At 50.4% G+C, this 18555-nt stretch overlaps 1 protein-coding gene across 3 annotated transcripts in view; it reads right to left on the minus strand.

The window, feature by feature from the left end:
• Positions 1-18555, minus strand: part of STK10 (serine/threonine kinase 10) — a 140641-nt gene that overhangs the window by 23245 nt on the left and 98841 nt on the right. For all 3 annotated transcript variants that reach the window (XM_043887671.1, XM_043887670.1, XM_043887672.1), the window contains exons 8-12: positions 13361-13495; positions 11071-11610; positions 8694-8824; positions 3628-3751; positions 3035-3214 (exon numbers count right to left, since the gene is read on the minus strand). In XM_043887671.1, coding sequence (XP_043743606.1) covers positions 3035-3214; positions 3628-3751; positions 8694-8824; positions 11071-11610; positions 13361-13495 — 1110 coding nt within the window. The remainder of the gene's footprint in view (positions 1-3034; positions 3215-3627; positions 3752-8693; positions 8825-11070; positions 11611-13360; positions 13496-18555) is intronic.

An 18555-nucleotide genomic window follows, 5' to 3' on the forward strand; every position in this document is an offset into this window, starting at 1 on the left:
GCCATTCCTACTGGGCTTCACCTGCACAGAGGTGACCTCTGCAGTCAAAGAAGGCCTTCTGACTATGGAGTAGGCCATGGCAGGATACGGAATCCTGGGACACTTTGGGGGTGTTCCGTGAAGCACAGCCTCTCACGGGTCCCACCAGCAGGAATCCTTAGACGTAACACTGATAATGGTAAGCATGACCGGAGGGGCCACCGTGCAGTAAGTGCTTACGAGGTGCCTGGTGCCAGGCCAGCATTGCCATTTAGTCTATATCTCGAACAGCTTCCCGAGCGATCCTGTCATCACCTGCTTTCCCTTCTAAAGCAGAGCTCTCCTTATCTTCTCTAGTTAACCAGCCTATCTGCTCTCACAGCAATTATTACTATGTAACGGGCAACAGTTTTATTTATTTAGTACTGTACTTTGTTTCTCTAGCTTCCCTGGAAATTAACAAACTCCTTGAGGGACCCTATCTATTTTGTTCATTAGTGTCCCTGGTACCCCATTCAATGCCACACAGGTAGGCACTCAACACAACAGCCCCTGAATAATTCTCACTGTGACAGAAGACAGCCAGAACTCAGGCAATAACTCCAGAATATCACTGGTTTGGTTCCAGACAACCACAATAAGGTGAAGATTGCAATGAAGCAAGTTCCGTGAATTTTCTGGTTTCTCAGTATATAGGAAAAGTTACATTTACAATATATTGTAGTCTGTTAAGTGTGTAATAGCATGTCTTAAAAAACTGTATATAACATAAACATGTTTTATTGCTAAAAAATGCTAGTCATCATCTCAGCCTTCAGCGAATTGTAATCCTTCTGCAAAAATAACCACCACCAATCACCATGGCAAATATAATTATAAAGTCTGAAGTATGCAAGCATTACCAAAATGTGACACAGACAGGAAGTGAGCAAATGCTGTTGGAAAAAATGGTACAGAAAGACTTGCTCGTGGCAGGGTTGCCACAAACCTTCAATTTGTACAAAGAAAACACAACACCTGCTAAGTGCAATAAAACAAGGTCTGCCTGTAGCTTGTCCAAAGCCTAGCAGTTAGCTTTGAGCCACAGTGCCAAAGACTTGGAAACAAGCCTGCCTCCCAAGCCTGTGTTCCCAGCACTGGGGCTGTGGAAGTGTTTAGTATCAGCCCCTCCCCTCCCCAACCCCCACATATCTCTGTCCACAAGCCCATCTCTCAGCAGGAGGTTCAGAGCCAGGGTAAGTCAAGGCCTTTGGAAGGAAAACTATGACAACCTAGACAGTGGGTTAAAAAGCAGAGACATCACTTTGCTGACAAAGGTTCATATAGTTAGAGCTATGGTTTTTCCAGTAATCATGCACGGATGTGAAAATTAGATCATAAAGAAGGCTGAGCATTGAAGAATTGATGCTTTTGAACTGCAGTGCTGGAGAAGACTCATGAGAGTCCCTTGGACTGCAAGGAGATCAAACCAGTCAATCCTAAAGGAAATCAGTCCCGAATATTCATTGGAAGGACTGATGCTGAAGCTGAAGGTCCAATACTTTGGCCACCTGATGCAAAGGGCCGACTCACTGGAAAAGACCCTGATGCTAGGAAAGATTGAAGGCAGGAGGAGAAGGGGACGACAGAGGATGAGATGGCTGGATGGCATCACCAACTCAATGGACATGAATTTGAACAAACTCCGGGAGATCATGGAGGACAGAGAAGACTGGTGTGCTACAGTCCATGGGGTTGCAAAGAGTCGGACATGACTTAGTAACTAAACAACAAAAAGTGGAGGCACTCACCTCAGGCACAAAGGGGAATAAATACAATTCTAGAAACTCAAAATTAATGCCAAAGAAACCATGAACAAAATAGCAAATACAGACAGGATCAAGTCCTATACTTGGAGGGCTCAGCCTCATCGCCTCAGACTAATCCTGGCTCTGTCGGATCCTGCTTTTATTTTAAATAGCTGATAATCTGTTCATTGGGAATTTTTTTTATTTTTGACCACGCCATGTGGCTTGTGGGATCTTAGTTCTCCAGCCAGGGATTGAACCTGGGCCCTCGGCAGTAAAATTGCAGAGTCTCACCGCTGGACTTCCAGGGAGTAACCCGTGATGAATATTTTACACTAATTTCTATTTTAAAACATTGCATCAGAATATTATTTATCTTGATTTAGGACTAGGCAAGCTGTGTCATCACAGCCAGTGGCCCTGACTCCCACAGGCAGCCACTGGAGGCCTCCTGGATTCACCACATGTCATGTCCGACACAGTCAAGTCTGGGCCCTGGGCTCTGCGGGCCCTGAAAAGCACCATGGGCCACCCCCAGAAGCTGCCCCTACCATTCCCACCTGGAGATCGGGAGCAGCCTGGCTTGGCACCCCCTGTCCCAGGTTCTGCCCTCCTCGTTCCCATCCTCTCTCCTGAGGGTTCAGGAAAGAAAGTCTGGCCCAGCCGCCAAGTGTCTGGCTCCACGGGGGAGGCGCGGGCTGCTCTCTAGGACTCAGACGCCCTGCCCCGGGGCAGGCCTCCCTTCCCTTGTTTCAGGACCATTACCTCTTTGCCACTTCCCCTTCCAGCTGTTGGGGAAAGAGGGAGAAGAGGCACGTGGGTCCAAGTGAGGGAGCTACTCTTCTAGGTGAAGGGAGAGTCAGGCACGGAGGATGTGTGTGCACCCACCCAGCACTCAGCTCCCCGCCTGGTGACAGCATCTCAAGTTCCCCTAAGTCGCCATCCCTTCCCTCCTCCCTGCTCTCTTCCAGCTCAGGCTGCTAAGCTGGAGGGATGTCGAGGAAGTTGCCTGAGGCCACAAGACAAGGGCCTGCCTGGAGCCAAGCCCACGCAGAGGAAGGCAGAGCCCAAAATATGGAGAAGGGGCTCCTGATGGCACAGCTGGAGGATGCAGATCCAGACATCCCTGGACATGCACTTCTCAGGTATGTAAGCTCCTCCAAATTCCCTTTATTGCTGAGGTGAGTTTGAGCTGGGGTTTGATCATTTGCAGCTGAGAGGGCCCTCAGCCTCCCAGGATGCCCTGCTTCCACCCAGCACGTATTCACCTCCTTCTTCATCAGCTTGAGCTGCTCCTGGAATTTGGCATAGTCCCGCTCTTGCTCCAGGCGAATCCGCTTGGCCTCCTCCCGGCGGCGCACCGCATGGTCTTGCTCCATCTTCTCTACTTGTTGCTTTTGCTGACGCTCCAGGTTCTCCAGCTCTATGTCAAAGAACTTCTTCTTGGCCTAGAAAGAGCAGAAAAGGAAAGTCACCTAGGAGGGAGATGGGGAAAGCCCAGAGGCTGTGCTCACACCTGGGCTTGAATCCCAGCTCTACTACCTCACTGTGTGACCTGAGACAAGTCACCTAACCTCTCTGAGTCAGTTTCCTCAGGTGCAAAACAAAGACCAGACCATCTGCCTCGCAGCGTTGTTGCATGGGGCTCAGTAAAGGTTACGTCCCCTCTAGAGGTCCTCCTGTGTGACTGCATGCGATACTGCGTTTACAAGTCAGTGCCTAAGGACATCAGGAAACCAGGGGAACTGGGAAACTGTTGCGATTTACTCTCCATGGCCAACCATCCTCACTTGGTGACCTCTGCTTAAAGAAAATAAGGAGGCAAGAAGCTCTCTGGGGACCCATCTCTTCTCACACTCACGTTGATTTCTTGTTCAAAACGCTTATGCATTTGCTCCAGCTGCAGCTCATGCTTGCTGCTCAGTTGGGTTTGATTCCGATGTTCTTCTTTCTGGAGCAGCCGAAGCTCCCGGAGTTCCTGGCGCCTGAAGGGTAGAAGGATGTGGACGTTCCAGTCAGAAAGTATCCTCAATGATCACATAAGTCATAGCTAAGGACACGGAAGGCGGGGGCATGGTGAGGCATCACATGGTCCGGGACAGAGGCAGGACGAGAACTTAGAACTCACATTTTATTTGACAGTGATTGACAGGCAACACATTAATAATCTGAGTATATAAAGAGTGCTTACAAATCAATAAGAAAAACAGGAATATCCTAATTTTAAAAAGTGGCACAGAGCATGAACAGACATAAAACAAAAGACAAAAAGAAAATTTAAATCATCTATATGGATATGAAATTCAGATTAAAAAACAAATACCATTTTCATTAAATAGGTAAGAATGTAGGGGAAATTGATACTTTCCTATATTGCTGATATGTACAAATTAACACATTTCTGGAGGACAATTTGTCAGTAAGGTATGCTTCTGACATAGTTCCACTTCTGGATAGTGATTCTAAAGAGATATTCATAGATATACAGCAAAACTGAATAAGGATATTCACCCACTCAAATATTCTTGCCAGGAAAATCCCATGGACAGAGGACCCTGGCAGGCTATAGTCCATGGGGTCACAAGAGTCGGACACAACAGTAAGTAAACCACCACCACCATTCATAACAATGCTATTTATAATAGTACAAAATTGGAAACAACTTATATGTCTGTCAATATAGATCTAATTAAATAAAATATGTCTGACATAATTTTATTCAACCATTAAAAATGAATTTCTAGAAGGTATCAAATTACATGGGGAAAAAATCTATGAAAAATGCAGCAATTCTTTATAAACAGATAGGGACTGATCTCTAAATGAAAAAAGCAAGCTATTAAAGAGTGGGTCTATTATGCTACTGACCATCTGGTTGAAAAACAAGAAGGACCATATATGTGTGTGCACATGGGCCTGTGCAAGTTTACTTTCCTATTTAAACACTGAGTGTTTCTGGAAGGATTACACTGTAAAATGTTTCTGGAAGGATTACACTGTAAAATATTAACACAAAGAAGGGAGCCGGGTGGCTGGCAGAAAAGTGAGTGAGGGAGATGTTTCACTGTTCACCCTCTTTTCCTTTTTCAGTCTTGAACCATGATATTATATTACCTATTCAAAATGTAAATACAATAAAAATTTGACCCAGACCACACAGTGTACCTTAACTTTGGAACATATTTATTGTCAATGTGTGCGTGAGTGACACACAGAACAATACTGGTGGCATGCATGCATGCTCAGTCGTGTCTGACTTCTTGCGATCCCCTGGACTACAGCCCACCAGGCTCCTCTCTCCGTGGGATTTTCCCAGCAAGAAAACTGGAGTGCGTTGCCATTTCCTCCTCCAGGGGATCTTCCTGACCCGGGGATTGAACCTGAGTCTCCTGCGCTTCCTTCACTGGCAGGCAGATTCTTTGCTACTGAGTCACCTGGGAAGCCCACTTGTGGGATAAAGCCCACCTACCACGCTTCTTTCTGAGCAAGTCCATTAAAAATTGGTATGTATCTTTTATATAATCAGAAAAGAAATTAAAATGATGGCAGAAGACTCGGGCCTCCTGGCGGGGAACGGGGACCGCTTGGCAGCCTGTACTCTGCTCTAGCCCAGCATCTGCAGGCTGCCCCGTGGCCACCCCCACCGCAGGCCTGCCTCACGGCTCTGAGCGGCAGAGCTCCCCAGGAACTGCCCACCAGCAGCTGCAGGAGGGGAGGTCTCCCGCTCCAGGGGTCAGAGAGGCCGCGTGCGAATCTTAGCTCAGCTCACTTTCCAGCCAGGCGCCCTCAGGCAGTGGCTCAGGCTTTGCAGGCCCTTTCTCTGCTGCATCTGTAAAATGGGGAGATAATCTCTTCCTCACAGGTTCTTTAAGGTTAAACGAGGTGATACCTGCAGTGCCTGTCCGACACATGGCAACCACTCCCCAAGTGGTAACTTCTCGAATGGTAATGAGGAAGAAGAGGCAAAGGCCGCCCAGTCTCTGGGAAAAGCCAGAGACACTTTTTACAGCTGTGTAGGGAGGCGTCTCTGGGAGCCTCTGCATTTCGGGAAGAGAGGAGGCAGGAGGCGATTTCTGAGAGCGTAAACAAAGACATGGAAATCCTGACACAAGAGGAACTAAGGCTCAGAGAGCAACTGACAAAAAACAAGCAGAGTAAGGTGTAAGCAGCCGGCTTCTGACATGACCTCCTGACCCACCGGCGTCCTCACAAGGGAAAGGCAGGCCGAGACAGGCTCAAGAAGGAAAGAATCAGCTCCAGGAACTTCAGGGAAAACCAGAAAGAACTCTGACCCAGCAGCTGCAACCTGCACGAGTGACTATTCGGTGATCCTGTTCCAAAGCCTACATGGGACCCAAGCCTCCGGAAGTGCTAGGACCCAGGTTCAACCAGGGACGCGGCAGAGTCTGACAGCCCGCAGCCCGGCCGGACTCACGGGGCCTTCAGACCACAGCAGGGAAACAAGAAAAGTCTCCTCCTTTGCGAGCACCTCTTCTCCACCTCGGCAAAACTCACCTTTGAAAGCTGGGCAGCACCCGCTCCTCTGCTGAGGAGGGAGGCGGGGGTCCCGCCTCAGGGTCACTTTCAGATGGGGTGCGGTGGAGTTGGAATTTCAACCCCAGAAACCCGAACTGCCCAGAGGGGAGAGGACAGAAAGGAAATCCAGCCCCTGAGCGTGGAAGCCCGAGCCGTGACCATGAGAACAGAAGGCAGTGTTTTCAGCCGAAAGCAACCACGACCACCCCTCCCCTGGCCCCGAGCCTCCCCAGCACACACAGAGGAGGCCACCTGATGCAAACAGCTGACTTATTGGAAAAACTGATGCTGCGAAAGATTGAAGGCAAAAGGAGGAGGGGGTAGCAGAGGATGAGATGATTACATGGCATCACTGACTCAATAGACACGAATTTGAGCAAACTCCGAGAGATAGCGAAAGACAGGGAAGCCTGGCGTGCTGCAGTCCATGGGGTCGCAAAGAGTCGGACACGACGGAGCGACTGAACAACAAGTAACCTCAGCAGTGAAAAGTCCGCCTGTCATCCCCCTGGCTTCGAGAGGGGAAACGTGCCCCTAGGCATCCAAAACTCCTCCTCTTTGGCTTCGGAATGTCTGTGCTTTTCTTAAGATAAGAATGTGTTTGATGTTTCAGAGGTGTCCTCCAAGCCAGTCATAAATTGTTCCAGCAAAGCCCTGGCCTCAAGGCAGCTTCGTGGCTCTGGGGCCTCCCTCTCTAGCTGCTAAGCCCCCACCTCCATCCCCGGGAAGCCCCCCAGAAAGCTTCCTGGTCCAGTGGAAGCTGGTAGACTTCTCACAGACAGATCTCACTGGGTGACCTGAGGCAAGTAAGTTCCCACCAAGAAACGCCGTTTCCTCATCTACAGAACGGCTGAAGTAGGGTCTCCCTGGGGAGGGCTGTCAGGGCGCCTGAGTGCCTTAAGATTGCAAAGATGACTCAGTGCAAACAGCTCTGCCTCACACCCTCCTGCCCACACCAACCCCTCCCATCTCCAGCTTTGCCTCCAGAATGCAGGCTGAACCCAAGCTGTCCCGCCACACCCGCCCTCTGTCTGGCCACTGTCCCGGCCAGGGTCTCCCTGGATCCCTGCTTCAGTCCTGCCCCAGGACTGGATGACAGCAGGGCTGGGTGGCCCAGACTCGGATGACAGCAGGGCTGGCTTTTAGAAGGGACATCACAGCTCGTCACTCTCCAGATGCTTCATTCCAGTTGTTTTTGTTATTGTTGAATCGCTAAGTCGTATCCGACTCTTTACAACCCCATGAACTGCAGCACACCAGGCTTCCCTGTCCTTAACCATTTTCTGGAGTTTGCTCAAACTCGTCCATTGAGTCGGTGATGCCATCCAACCATCTCATCCTCTGTTGTGCCCTTCTCCTCTTGCCCTCAATCTTTCCCAGCATCAGGATCTTTTCCAATGAGTCGGCTCTTCGCATCAGGTGGCCAAAGTATTGGCGCTTCAGCATCAGTCCCTCCACTGGGGATGAAATCTACGTTTCTCCACCCCTGCCCGCAGACTGACGTGACCTGGACCCTGTGGGCCCTGGGAACGACTCCGCACCCTGTCCCTCCAGCTCCGCCCTCTCAGGTCCCTGAACAAGCCTGGGCTTAGCAGTTCCTGCCACGCTCTCCCGGCTCTGCCACTGACCGGCTCCTCTGAACCCGCTGCTCTGCTCAGGGATTTCCCGCCAGGCAAGGCCCCCCACCCCTAGCCCAGTGGCCTCTCTCCCATCAGCCATTATTCCCTTCACAGCATGTACTATGGTTGGGAATTATCTTGAATGCTGTCTGCTGGCCCATGAGGGTTCTACCCCAGCCACAGCCTCCATTATCTGGGTCATTCGTGTGTCCCCCAACCTGGGGAGGGGGTGTGGATATGTCGGTGAACGGATGGCTGGCTAGCTGGAGGGGAGGCTGGAGGAGTGCGTGGATAGGGAGCTGAGTGGGTGCGTAGATGATGGGTGGGTGGGCGACTAGAAGGATGGGCTACAGGATAGAGGAACGGATGTGTGGATGGATGGATGAATGAGTAAGTGGGTAGAGGGATGGGCTGACGAGTGGACATGTAAGTGGAGGGGGAGGGAAGTGGATGAAGAGGTGGGTGAGTATATGGAGGAGGGAAGTGAGTTAGGGAATACAGGGTCTCAGGCAAAGCCAGATTCTTTTAGTGTCCCTGATTCCACACTTAATGCTGTAGACAGACAGACAGCTCTTTTTTTGGCAGCATAGCAGGTGAGATCTTAGTTCCCTGACCATGGATTGAATCTGTGCCGCCTACAGTTGGAGCACAGAGTCCGAAACACTGGGCTGCCAGGGAAGTCTCAGACAGACAGATCTTGCACCAGAAAGACCCACATCTACCATCTCATCCCTGCCTTGTTACGGGCATCAGCAGCCCCTCCCAGCCTCACCTGAGGAATCGCATCTCCTCATCCTTCTTCTCATCCTCGCTGATGATCTTGGAGGTGGTAATGCTCACCTCCACGCCGTCCACCACAAACTTGCGTGTCCTCTTCAGGGTCTTATTGTGCAGCCTTGAGTCCTGGCCAGGGAAGATCATTAGGCAAAGCTCAGTATTACAGCCATGAATCCATGGGTGGCCCAGTCTCAGCCCCGACCAGGATGCAGGTGACTGTCCGTGGTCCCCCGCTTGCCTCAAGCTTCTCAACCTGGAGGCCTGAGTCTGTGAGGTTAGGCCCCCTCCTCTCCCTGACCTCACCCTTCGGACACTGCCCAGCCCCTGCCTGCTGACTGCCGGCACCCTCTCACGCACAGGTCGCAGCATCCAAGCAAACTGGGTTCCGACTCTCCTTCTACACCTACTGGCCCTGTGACCCTGGGCAAGCCCCTTGTGCTGCCCAAGCCTCAGCTTCCTCTACCTGTCAGAGGAGACGAGCAGCATTGCTTGCCTCCCAGGCTTGTTCTGAAGATGCAATGAAGCAGGGGCGGATGGAATTCAATAGCACTTGGGTCATGAGAAGGGTTCAACACTTGGTATTTATTTCTGACAGTTACTATTGCAGACCACTCCTCTCTTATCTTCAATGCCAAAATCCAAGGAGCCTGGAAAACCAGAGTTCAGAACTATGTTGGCAGCCAAACCTAACCTGACCTGAGCTCCACAGAAGGCCACACCCCTCTGGAGCCACCATGAAATTACTCATATCTTTGTCTTTACCTTTTCCTGTGAATAATCATGCCCCTCGCCTGTGATCGCGTACACAGTGCTGCCAGAACTCCTGGAGGCATTTAAATACTCTTTGAACGGTCTCCATCCTGACTGGGGTGAGCCTATGGATCTGCACTGGAGTCTTCATGGCATCTCCTTCTCCAACTCCTCCCCTAGCTTCCGAGGCCCCTCCTGGTGGAGCCCAGCCTGGCCTTTCTAGCATCTCCCTACGGCAGCCCCTCCTGGGCACCAGGACTCAGGATGAGTCAGACCAGCAACCAGGAACAGGCTAGCCGGAGGTGGCGAGGGAGAAAGGCCTGGGGTCCCAGTCACAGGGCCCTGCAAGGGGGTAAGAGACTCCCCGTGAAGCCAAGGGCGCTGACGCAGCCAGGCGCTCTTATCAAAGCAGCTGTGTTCCCTGACTCACTGCCAGCTCACCAGTAAAGGGATGCTCTCAACACCCTTGAGGAGAGGTGAGGTGGATCAGATTTAAAAAAAAAAAAAATTATCTTTTTTTTCTAACCCTTAGTGTCTTTTCAAGAAGGGAAGGGACAGAAACCCTGTCCTAAGGGCCCCAATGCTTCTTACGCCTAAAAGCTGCTGCCCTCTCTGCTCGCCCTGTTCTATTTGTCTGATTTTCTCACTTTAAAAAATTAGCTCTTAGTTTTGTGCTTGTTCTTAATGTACTAGCTTTAAATGTAATATGATCTAATCTATTCAATTTTTTGGTGTGATTTCTCTCCCCCACTCCACCCCACCCCCCAAAAAGAAAAAAAGAAATGCGCTTTCTTTCTGTTCCCAAAGCTAACTGCAATAGTTGGGTGCTTCTCCTTTTCCCTTCTTTCATTTGGCCAATATTTTTGAGTCTGTGCTGTGTGGTTTTCAAACAAAAGGTTACAAAACATTTCCTAACTTCAGCCTTAGTTGAGGGTGAGGTTCTTGGGGTGGCCAATCAGGTGACCAAAGGTGAGTTCACGAACATCTCATGATTTGTGGGAGCGGGCCGGGGAAGGTCAGGCCTTCCTGAGGACAAAGAGGCCACAGCACCCACCATCAGGACGCCGTGACACGCGGGATTCAGAGTGCAGAGTCTGGGGTCTGACCAGCTCCCCACCTCCCACCTGAGCCTCTGCTTGCTGGGCTGGACTCGGCGATATGGTTCCTTTGAAGCACTCTGCAGTGAGGGCCTCACGTTGAGCTCTCAAGCGCAGTGGCCCGGGTCACTCACAGTGCTGCTCCCCCTCGGAACAGCCACGAGCCCACTCCCTTTCGCTGAATCCATCAGCAAATGGACTGCATAGCTGATCCACAAGTCAGAGAGCTTTCACTTCTAGAATCCTCTCTCCCTAATTTGACCAAGGCCTTTAACCAAACCCAATTTAAACAGAACCCCAAACTGAAATTAAAACCCAAACCTACTGCCTGACACGACTTAACCCCAGACTGAACTCAAGATATTTGGAGGATTAAACAGTGACTCAAAGAGCTCCTAAGAAAGAGAAATCTCATGAACCACTTAAAATGCAAGGCAGCCACTGGACGCTCTCACAACCCAACACTGAGCAGCAACACTTCTGCAGAACGCCTGCCCCGAGCCCGCGCACAAGAGGTGCGGTTACCTTGATGGACAGACAGCCTGACTCCTTGTTCATGGACAGGTCTGCTGACAGGGAGGTGCCAAAGTCCGTGCTCCCAGAGGTGGAGATGCTGCCACAATCCGAGTCCCTCTTGGCAAGGCTCCGCGACCCCGGGGCGGGGAGCTCCAGACTGCCATTGGTCAGCTCGCCGCCCAAGGTCTCCAGGGCGCTGCTGTTGGGACGGCTCTGGCTGGCTTTCTGGGACCTGCTGGCCGCTGGACTGAGGTCTCCACTCTGGTCAGCAGCTGGCTGCTCCTCGGACACCTGAATTCTGGCTCCCATGGACACCGGTCGGAACTTCCGAAGGGGCACGGGCACCGCTGGGCCGTTCTCATTTCCAGGGGCCACATCCGGGGGGCTGGTGGGGAGGGCCCCATCCCCAGCAGGTTCGCTGGGCCCATTCACATCGTCCTTAGGCTGGCTGGGAGGTGGCGTGGTAAAAGGTGATTCTTTGAGAAGTTTGTCCGCATCGAGGCTCAGCTGACTCACCTCGGAGGAGTCTCGAGTGTGGTTCCCCAGAGGCTAGGAAAAACCAGACAGTCAAGGCCACGGTCCTATGTGTCTGAGGCAAGAGTCAGAGACGCAGTGAGTCTGGACAGTCAGATACCCACAAGGTTTGGAAGAGGGCCAGGGAGGCCTCATAGGTACCCTGCTAGTGAGCCACAGGCCTCCCCACTCCCTGCTGCCCAACCAACAATAAAATTACCACTTGCTTTCAGGAACAGGTATTCCTCCTAGGAGTGGAGGCAACTGCGGCCAGCTAGACAGCTCGAGCCCTGTCTAAAGGGGGTAGCAGCTACTATGCTCTAGTCAATCATGACAGCCTGGGAAAAATAGGTCCCCTAAGCCCAGACCTTCAAACTTTTCAAGACCAGCTGGAACCTGGAGTTTCACATGCCATCTCCCAATTTTTAGATGGCAACTAACTCAGATTTTTAAAAAGTCACAGAAAGGCCAAGCCAAACTAATCCAGAGGCTAGATTTCAGTCTATTAACCACCATGTTTTCCATGTTTTGTTTTTGTTTTTTAGAGCTTTTGGGGGGTAAAAGTACTGAAAATGTTGCTATTGTGAAACAGAACAAGGATTTCTGCAGATGAAACATGAACATTCCTCTTAATGAATAAAGTGAGCACCCATGTAGACACCTTCCAGGTCAAGAGTGGGACACATCCCAGCCCTGGGACCCTCCCCTTGTCCAGGAGGGTCTCCCTGTGTCCAGCCTCCCCTTGACACTGTCCTGACCTTTATCTCTAAGTGTTATAGGTTAGTTACAGGATTCACACACCAGCTCCAGCTCCTCCCAGGAATGAATTACACTTGAGGAAGTACTATATCATCCTTCCCCAACAGACAGGTCTGGACAAGCCTCGCTAGGTCCACAGCACCATCTGGACAGTAAGTCTCACCTCCTGGAGGAAGCTGTCCCCAAATGACTAGACCACGGATCCAAAAGTGGTAGTTCAGGGCAGAATCCAGCCCACAGATGTGTTTTGTTTGGCTCAAATGTTTTGTAAAAATTTAAATTAGCTTTAAGGCTCCCTGGTGGCTCAGAGGGCAAAGTATCTGCTGGCAGTGCAGGAGACTTGATTTCAGGCCCTGGGTTGGGAAGATCCCCTGGAGAAGGGCATGGCAACCCATTCCAGTATCCTTGCCTGGAGAACCCCCATGGACAGAGAAGCCTGGTGGGCTACAGTCCATAGCGTTGCAGAGTTGGACACGACTGAGTGGCTAACACAAACGTTTTATAGAAGTTTAAACTGCTTTAATTTAAATTTACACTCAGCCAAGAGCTGAAGCTGCAGATGGGTTACAAGGGTGCCAAGACATGGGTCCCCTGGGCACTCGCGATGGCCAGACGGGGTCTGGGGTGCTCGGACCCCTCAGCCTGTTGCCTCTGATCACGGGCAGTCTTTCCGTGCACTGAGCCCACCGTGTGCTACACACATCCTCATTCTGTACGTGAGTCACACGGGGAGCAGGCTGGGAGCAAAAGGAGTCAACTACCAACTTTTAAAAACTGGAAGATCCCACAGAGAAGTCTGATTCCTGGTCATCCCTGAAAATTACAGGATCTGGCCAACACACCCTGCTGCCTCATCCTGGCCTTTCTGCTGTCTTACGTAACCGGTGGCGTGGGAGCCTGTGACCTCTGAGCTGGGAAAGAACAGAAAGGAAGCTCTCCTGCGCCTCCTGGGTGCCCTTCCGCCCCAGCTGAGGCTGCAGGGACCCCATCCCTCCCCCGTGCTCCCCAGCACCCCTGATGTCCTTACAGAGGCAGCCTCCACCGCATCCTCCTCATCCCCCTCATCTCGGCCGTCTTCAATCTCCTCCATGACTTCAGCCTTGGCTTCGGCCACCAGCTCCCGCAGGGCCTTGTTGCTGGTGACGCTGCTGACGAAGGGATGCTGAGAGGAGCAAGACAGCTGGGTGAGAATCACGGTGGGCGAGGGCAGGGGTGGTGAAGAGGGGCAGCCAAGGCTGGGGGAGGCGATCCCCCAGGCAGAGAAGGCTGGCAGCATCCCTCAGGGAAATGCGAACTCGAACCCAGAGGCAGCTCAGAAAGTCCTGTGTGTGGTGAAGGAGGGCAAATGCCATCTCTGCTGCTCACTACTTGTGTGACCGTGAGCAGGTCCCTTTCCCTCTCTGAGCTGCGGGCTCCTCACCTCTGCACGGAGAAAATTATACCAAACCCACAGGGATGGCATGAGATCATGCCATGAGATCATACATGAGATCAAGCACAGACAGGAGCTTAGCCCAAAGTGGGAGCAAAAAACAATGCTTCAGGAGGGTTACTTGTGTATTTGTTTATTTATTTTTTATTTTTATTTTTTTGGCCATGCCATGTGGCTTGTGGGATCTCAGTTCCCTGACTTGGGACTGACCTGGGCCCTCAGCAGTGAATGCATGGAATCTTAACCACTGGGCCACAGGGAATTTCCTGTTAATTTACTTCTTAAAAAGATTTTAAAGATGTAGTTTTAAAAATATTGGCTTCCCTGGTGGCTCAGTCAGTAAAGAATTGCCTGCAATGCAGGAGACTGCCGGCAATGCAAGAAACCCAGTATAATATCTAGTATGTACATACATAGTATAATATATAAAATATAGTGTGTACATACAGTATAAAATATAGTGTGTACATACATATACACACATATACTTTATTGAGGAATTACACACAGAAAAGTTCACAAATCATTAAGCTCAGTGACTTTTTCCATATATACAGACTCAGTATAACCACCACCCAGCTCAAGACACAGAATATTTCCAGCACTTCAGGAAGGTCCCCGTCACCCTGAGCAGTCAAACCCATTGCCCTTAGACTAGTTTTGATTGTTATTTAACTCCATCTGAACAGAATCCCAAAATATGTAGTCTTTTGTGTTGGCTTTCTTCACTCAATACAACTAAGCTGAGACTGTGAGATCCCCCTACCTTGTTGCATGTCAGTAAACTGTTCCTTTTTTAACTTTTTAAAAACTTATTTTTATTTATTTTTTAAAATTTTGTGGCCACACCACGTGGTATGCAGGATCTTAGTTCTCCAACCAGGGATCAAACTCATTCCCCCTGCAATGGAAGCAAGGATTCTTAACCACTGGAATGACTTCCAGGGAAGTCCAGTTGTTCCTTTTTGATTACTGTGCAGTATTCTATCACGTGACAATGGCACAGCTGTTTATTCTTTCTGCAGCTGATGGACACTTATGTTTTAATAAAGCTGCTATGAAAATGCTTGTATAGGTTTTGGGTGTTTGCAAAATCTTGAGGCCAAGCAGTATATGTTGTATTCTGAGGCATTTACAGAAATGTCACATCTCTAAAAAGTGAAAGTTATTTCATGGTCCTTGGAATACACCCAAGCTTTTAAGGCCTCAGTAGATGGTAAACGAGCTTGCAGATTTCCCTACTGCAAGTCTGCCCTGCATCAGGGTGGGGAAAGGGGTGTGGGATTCCTCCATTCCCCACGCTCACCCAGGGCCGCTTAGAAAGGCACACTGGCTCCTGGTGGTCCCTGGCTAAGCCTCCACTCTCCCAAAGCAGGGGGCCAGGTTCGACCCCCAGTCAGGGAACTAGATTCCACATAACACAACTAAAGGCCCAGCACAGCCAAACAAATAATTTTTTTTTTTTAAAAAAAGAAAGGCATGTTACGGGTGGTCATTAAATTAGAATTTGCTCATTTGAAATTTGCAGGAAGGTTCCAATGAAATTCGGTGTTTTTACTGTCAGAGAATTTATCAGTGGAGGAACAATGTGAACAGGATTGTAGGGTAGTATCTAAACGGCTAAAGAGAATAAATTGTCTAGCACCTTGAAAACACATTCACAACAGAGAGGTCCACTGAAGATCATTCTTATCTGCTTATTTGTTCTTATCTGTTTAGTTCATTTGTGAAAGGCCAGAAGCAATACCGGTTCACCTGGGCACCTGAGCCTGCACGCCAGAAAGCAATGCAGCTCACCCCTGTTAGAGAGCTGTCGTTCAGACCGCCCTAAACCAGCTGGGCTTCCTCGAGTTAGTACCAACTAGGAAAGGCGTGAAGGACTGCATTTCTCGTACTTCTCTCCCACTCCCCTCTTCATTCGTCAATTCACACCTCAGTATTGAGGCCAGCAACGTGCCAGGTGCTGAAATAAGGCCAAACAAGCAGACAGGCAAGGCCCTCGGCCTCGGGAAAGACGATGGGCGTGTTACCAAATGACAAGAATATTTCTCAGATCAGGTGAGAGGACAGCACGAGGCTGGAGGAACACGGGCTGGGGGTGCTGGAGGGGGGAGGAGTTTGCTTAGGTCAGAGGGGCCTCCTTGGCAGGGGACAGTCAAGTTGAGACCTGAGGGGACATAAAGGGGCGGACCAGGGCAAGATCTGGGCACAGAGAATTCCAGGCAGGAGCATAAGTGAGTACAAAGGCTGCAGTAAAGCAGTGCTATAAACAGGGGCCCTTCAGAGCTGCCACTCCGGCAGCCAAGTGGCTCTGAAAGGTCTTGAACTGGATGTTAGTAAGAATGTACTAACTGTGGGAAGCAGGAGAGTATAGCAGTGAACATTGCAGGCTCTACACTTGAGACCAGGCTGCCTGGGCTAAAATCCCACTTCCAACAACTCAGACAAGTCACTCAACCTCTTTGAGCCTTAGCTTGCTCATCCGTACCCAATAGTATGGATGTTCTAAGCATTGTAGTGAGAACTCAAAATATGGCTCGAAAACTCATCTGCATAATCATCACCTTTACCATCATCCTCATCACCAGCATCACCATCACCACCACCACCACCACCACCATCACCATCATCACGACCATCATAACCACCACCACTACCACAACCATCACCGTCATCACGACCATCATCACCACCACCACCACAACCATCACCGTCATCACGACCATCATCACCACCACCACCACCATCACCGTCATCATGACCATCATCACCACGACCACCACCATCACCACCACCATCACCACCACCATCACCACCATCACCACCACCATCACTACCACCACCATCACCACCATCACCACCATCACCATCACCACCATCATCACCACCATCACTACCACCACCATCATAACCACTATCACCATCACCACCACCATCACCGACATCACGACCATCGTCACCACCACCATCACGACCACCATCACCATCACCAGCATCATCACCACCACCACCACCACCATCATCATAACCACTATCACCATCACCACCACCACCAGCATGACTACTAACACCACTGTCATCATCACCACCATCAGCATCCCTACCACCATTATTATCATCACCGCCATCAGAAGAACCACAATCAGAGAAGCCTGTTGGCACCAGTCTGCACTCCCAGCCATTTCCATTCCCTCCTGCGTCCCCACAGAGCACATGTGTTTTAGAACTGAGGATGAGAATCAGATCCCAAATGTTCCCAAGCTTCACATTGCACAATCTCACACATGTGAACTTGAGCAAGAAGCCACGGGACACTTCACTGCAGTGGCTGAAGCAGATGCGGCACAAACAAATAATGCCGACACAGACTTCTGGAAATACCAGGTTTTCATCAAGCCACATCACATATTGACCAAATTAGTGGTTCTTCAGCTTGGCCAGAAGCTGTGCTTTCTTGAGGCTGAACATCTGCTCCATGGCCTCCCTTGAGTACCCTGGGGTCTTTAGGAAGTGGAGGGGGGACCGTGGGAAAGAAGGCTTCTGAGGAGGGGCAGGTGAGCAGGGCCACTCCCCTGGACCCCAAGCGCCTGGAGTCCCTGGGCAAGCGAGGCTGGCAGGCGGAGGAGCAGGCCCTCCTGTCAGATGAGGCCCAGAAGACTGTTCCGTAAACTGCTCTGGACACAGGGCACAGACACCTCCCCCACTGACTCAGCTGTTACCTCCGGGATGTGTTTAAAAGGATGTTCCAACTGCCAAGGCCCACGAGGGACAAAGTGCAGCCCAAGAAGGCGTGGGACCTTCCCCGGCAGCCAGCACACTGCGCACCACCTGGGGACAGGCTCGTCTGGGCACAGGGTCCCTGGGAAGGTGCTCAGGCGCCCCCGAGAAAGACCCGGATCAGACGGGCCTCAGCAGCCTGCTCCTTCAGGACGAGGACCGCTGTTTCATGCTGTCTCTGAGGCGAGCTCCATGATGCCGCAGAGCTTACTGACTGGCAGCCAGCGTCCAGCCAGGACTCTCCTGCCATCTCCAGTCAACCTTCCAAGAAGTTGAGCCTAGTTTTCCTCTGTGTACTTAAAAGTCATCAGCCGGGAACTTCCCTGATGCAGGGGTTAAGACTCTGCCTTCAATGTAGGCAGCAGGGGTTAGATGCCTGGTCAGGGAACTAAGATCTCATATGCCACACAGTGTGACCAAATAAAAAAAGAAAATTAAAACAAAAAAAGAAACTGCCAGCCGGGGTATCCCATACTCCAGGACTAGCTTTAAGAAATGCCCAATAATACGTCCAAGGTTTCAGATGTCAGTATTGTTCCTTCATTCTCCTTTCCTCACCTCCTAACTTTCTTCCTTCTCTTCTCTCTCTCCTTCACTCATTCAGAGATGCAGCTTACTAGAGTGGTCAAATGAACATGTTTGGAACCAGAACCAGAAAGCAGCCCTGTCACTCACACGCTGTGTGACCTTGGGCAGGTGACGTGACCTGTGTCTCAGTTTCTTTATCATCTGTTTGACAGCGATCCAAACAATACCTACTTCATAGAGCCATTATGAGATTAAATCAGTTAACATTTGTTAAACATTTAGAATTGAAACTGGCATGGGAAAAAGGTTACGTAACAGTTTACTAAGTAAAAATAAATATATTTTAGCAAATATTCGGTCGAAGGCCCGCTCCATACCAGGCACTGTTCTGGATGACCGGGGCACACTGGTGAAAAAAAAAACCCTGCTGTCTCCAGGGAGCTGACATGCTAGTCAGGGTGACCAACAATAAACTTGATAAACGA

The sequence above is a fragment of the Cervus elaphus genome, chromosome 25 (genome assembly GCF_910594005.1).
Source record: "Cervus elaphus chromosome 25, mCerEla1.1, whole genome shotgun sequence".
Taxonomy (NCBI): Eukaryota; Metazoa; Chordata; class Mammalia; order Artiodactyla; family Cervidae; genus Cervus; species Cervus elaphus.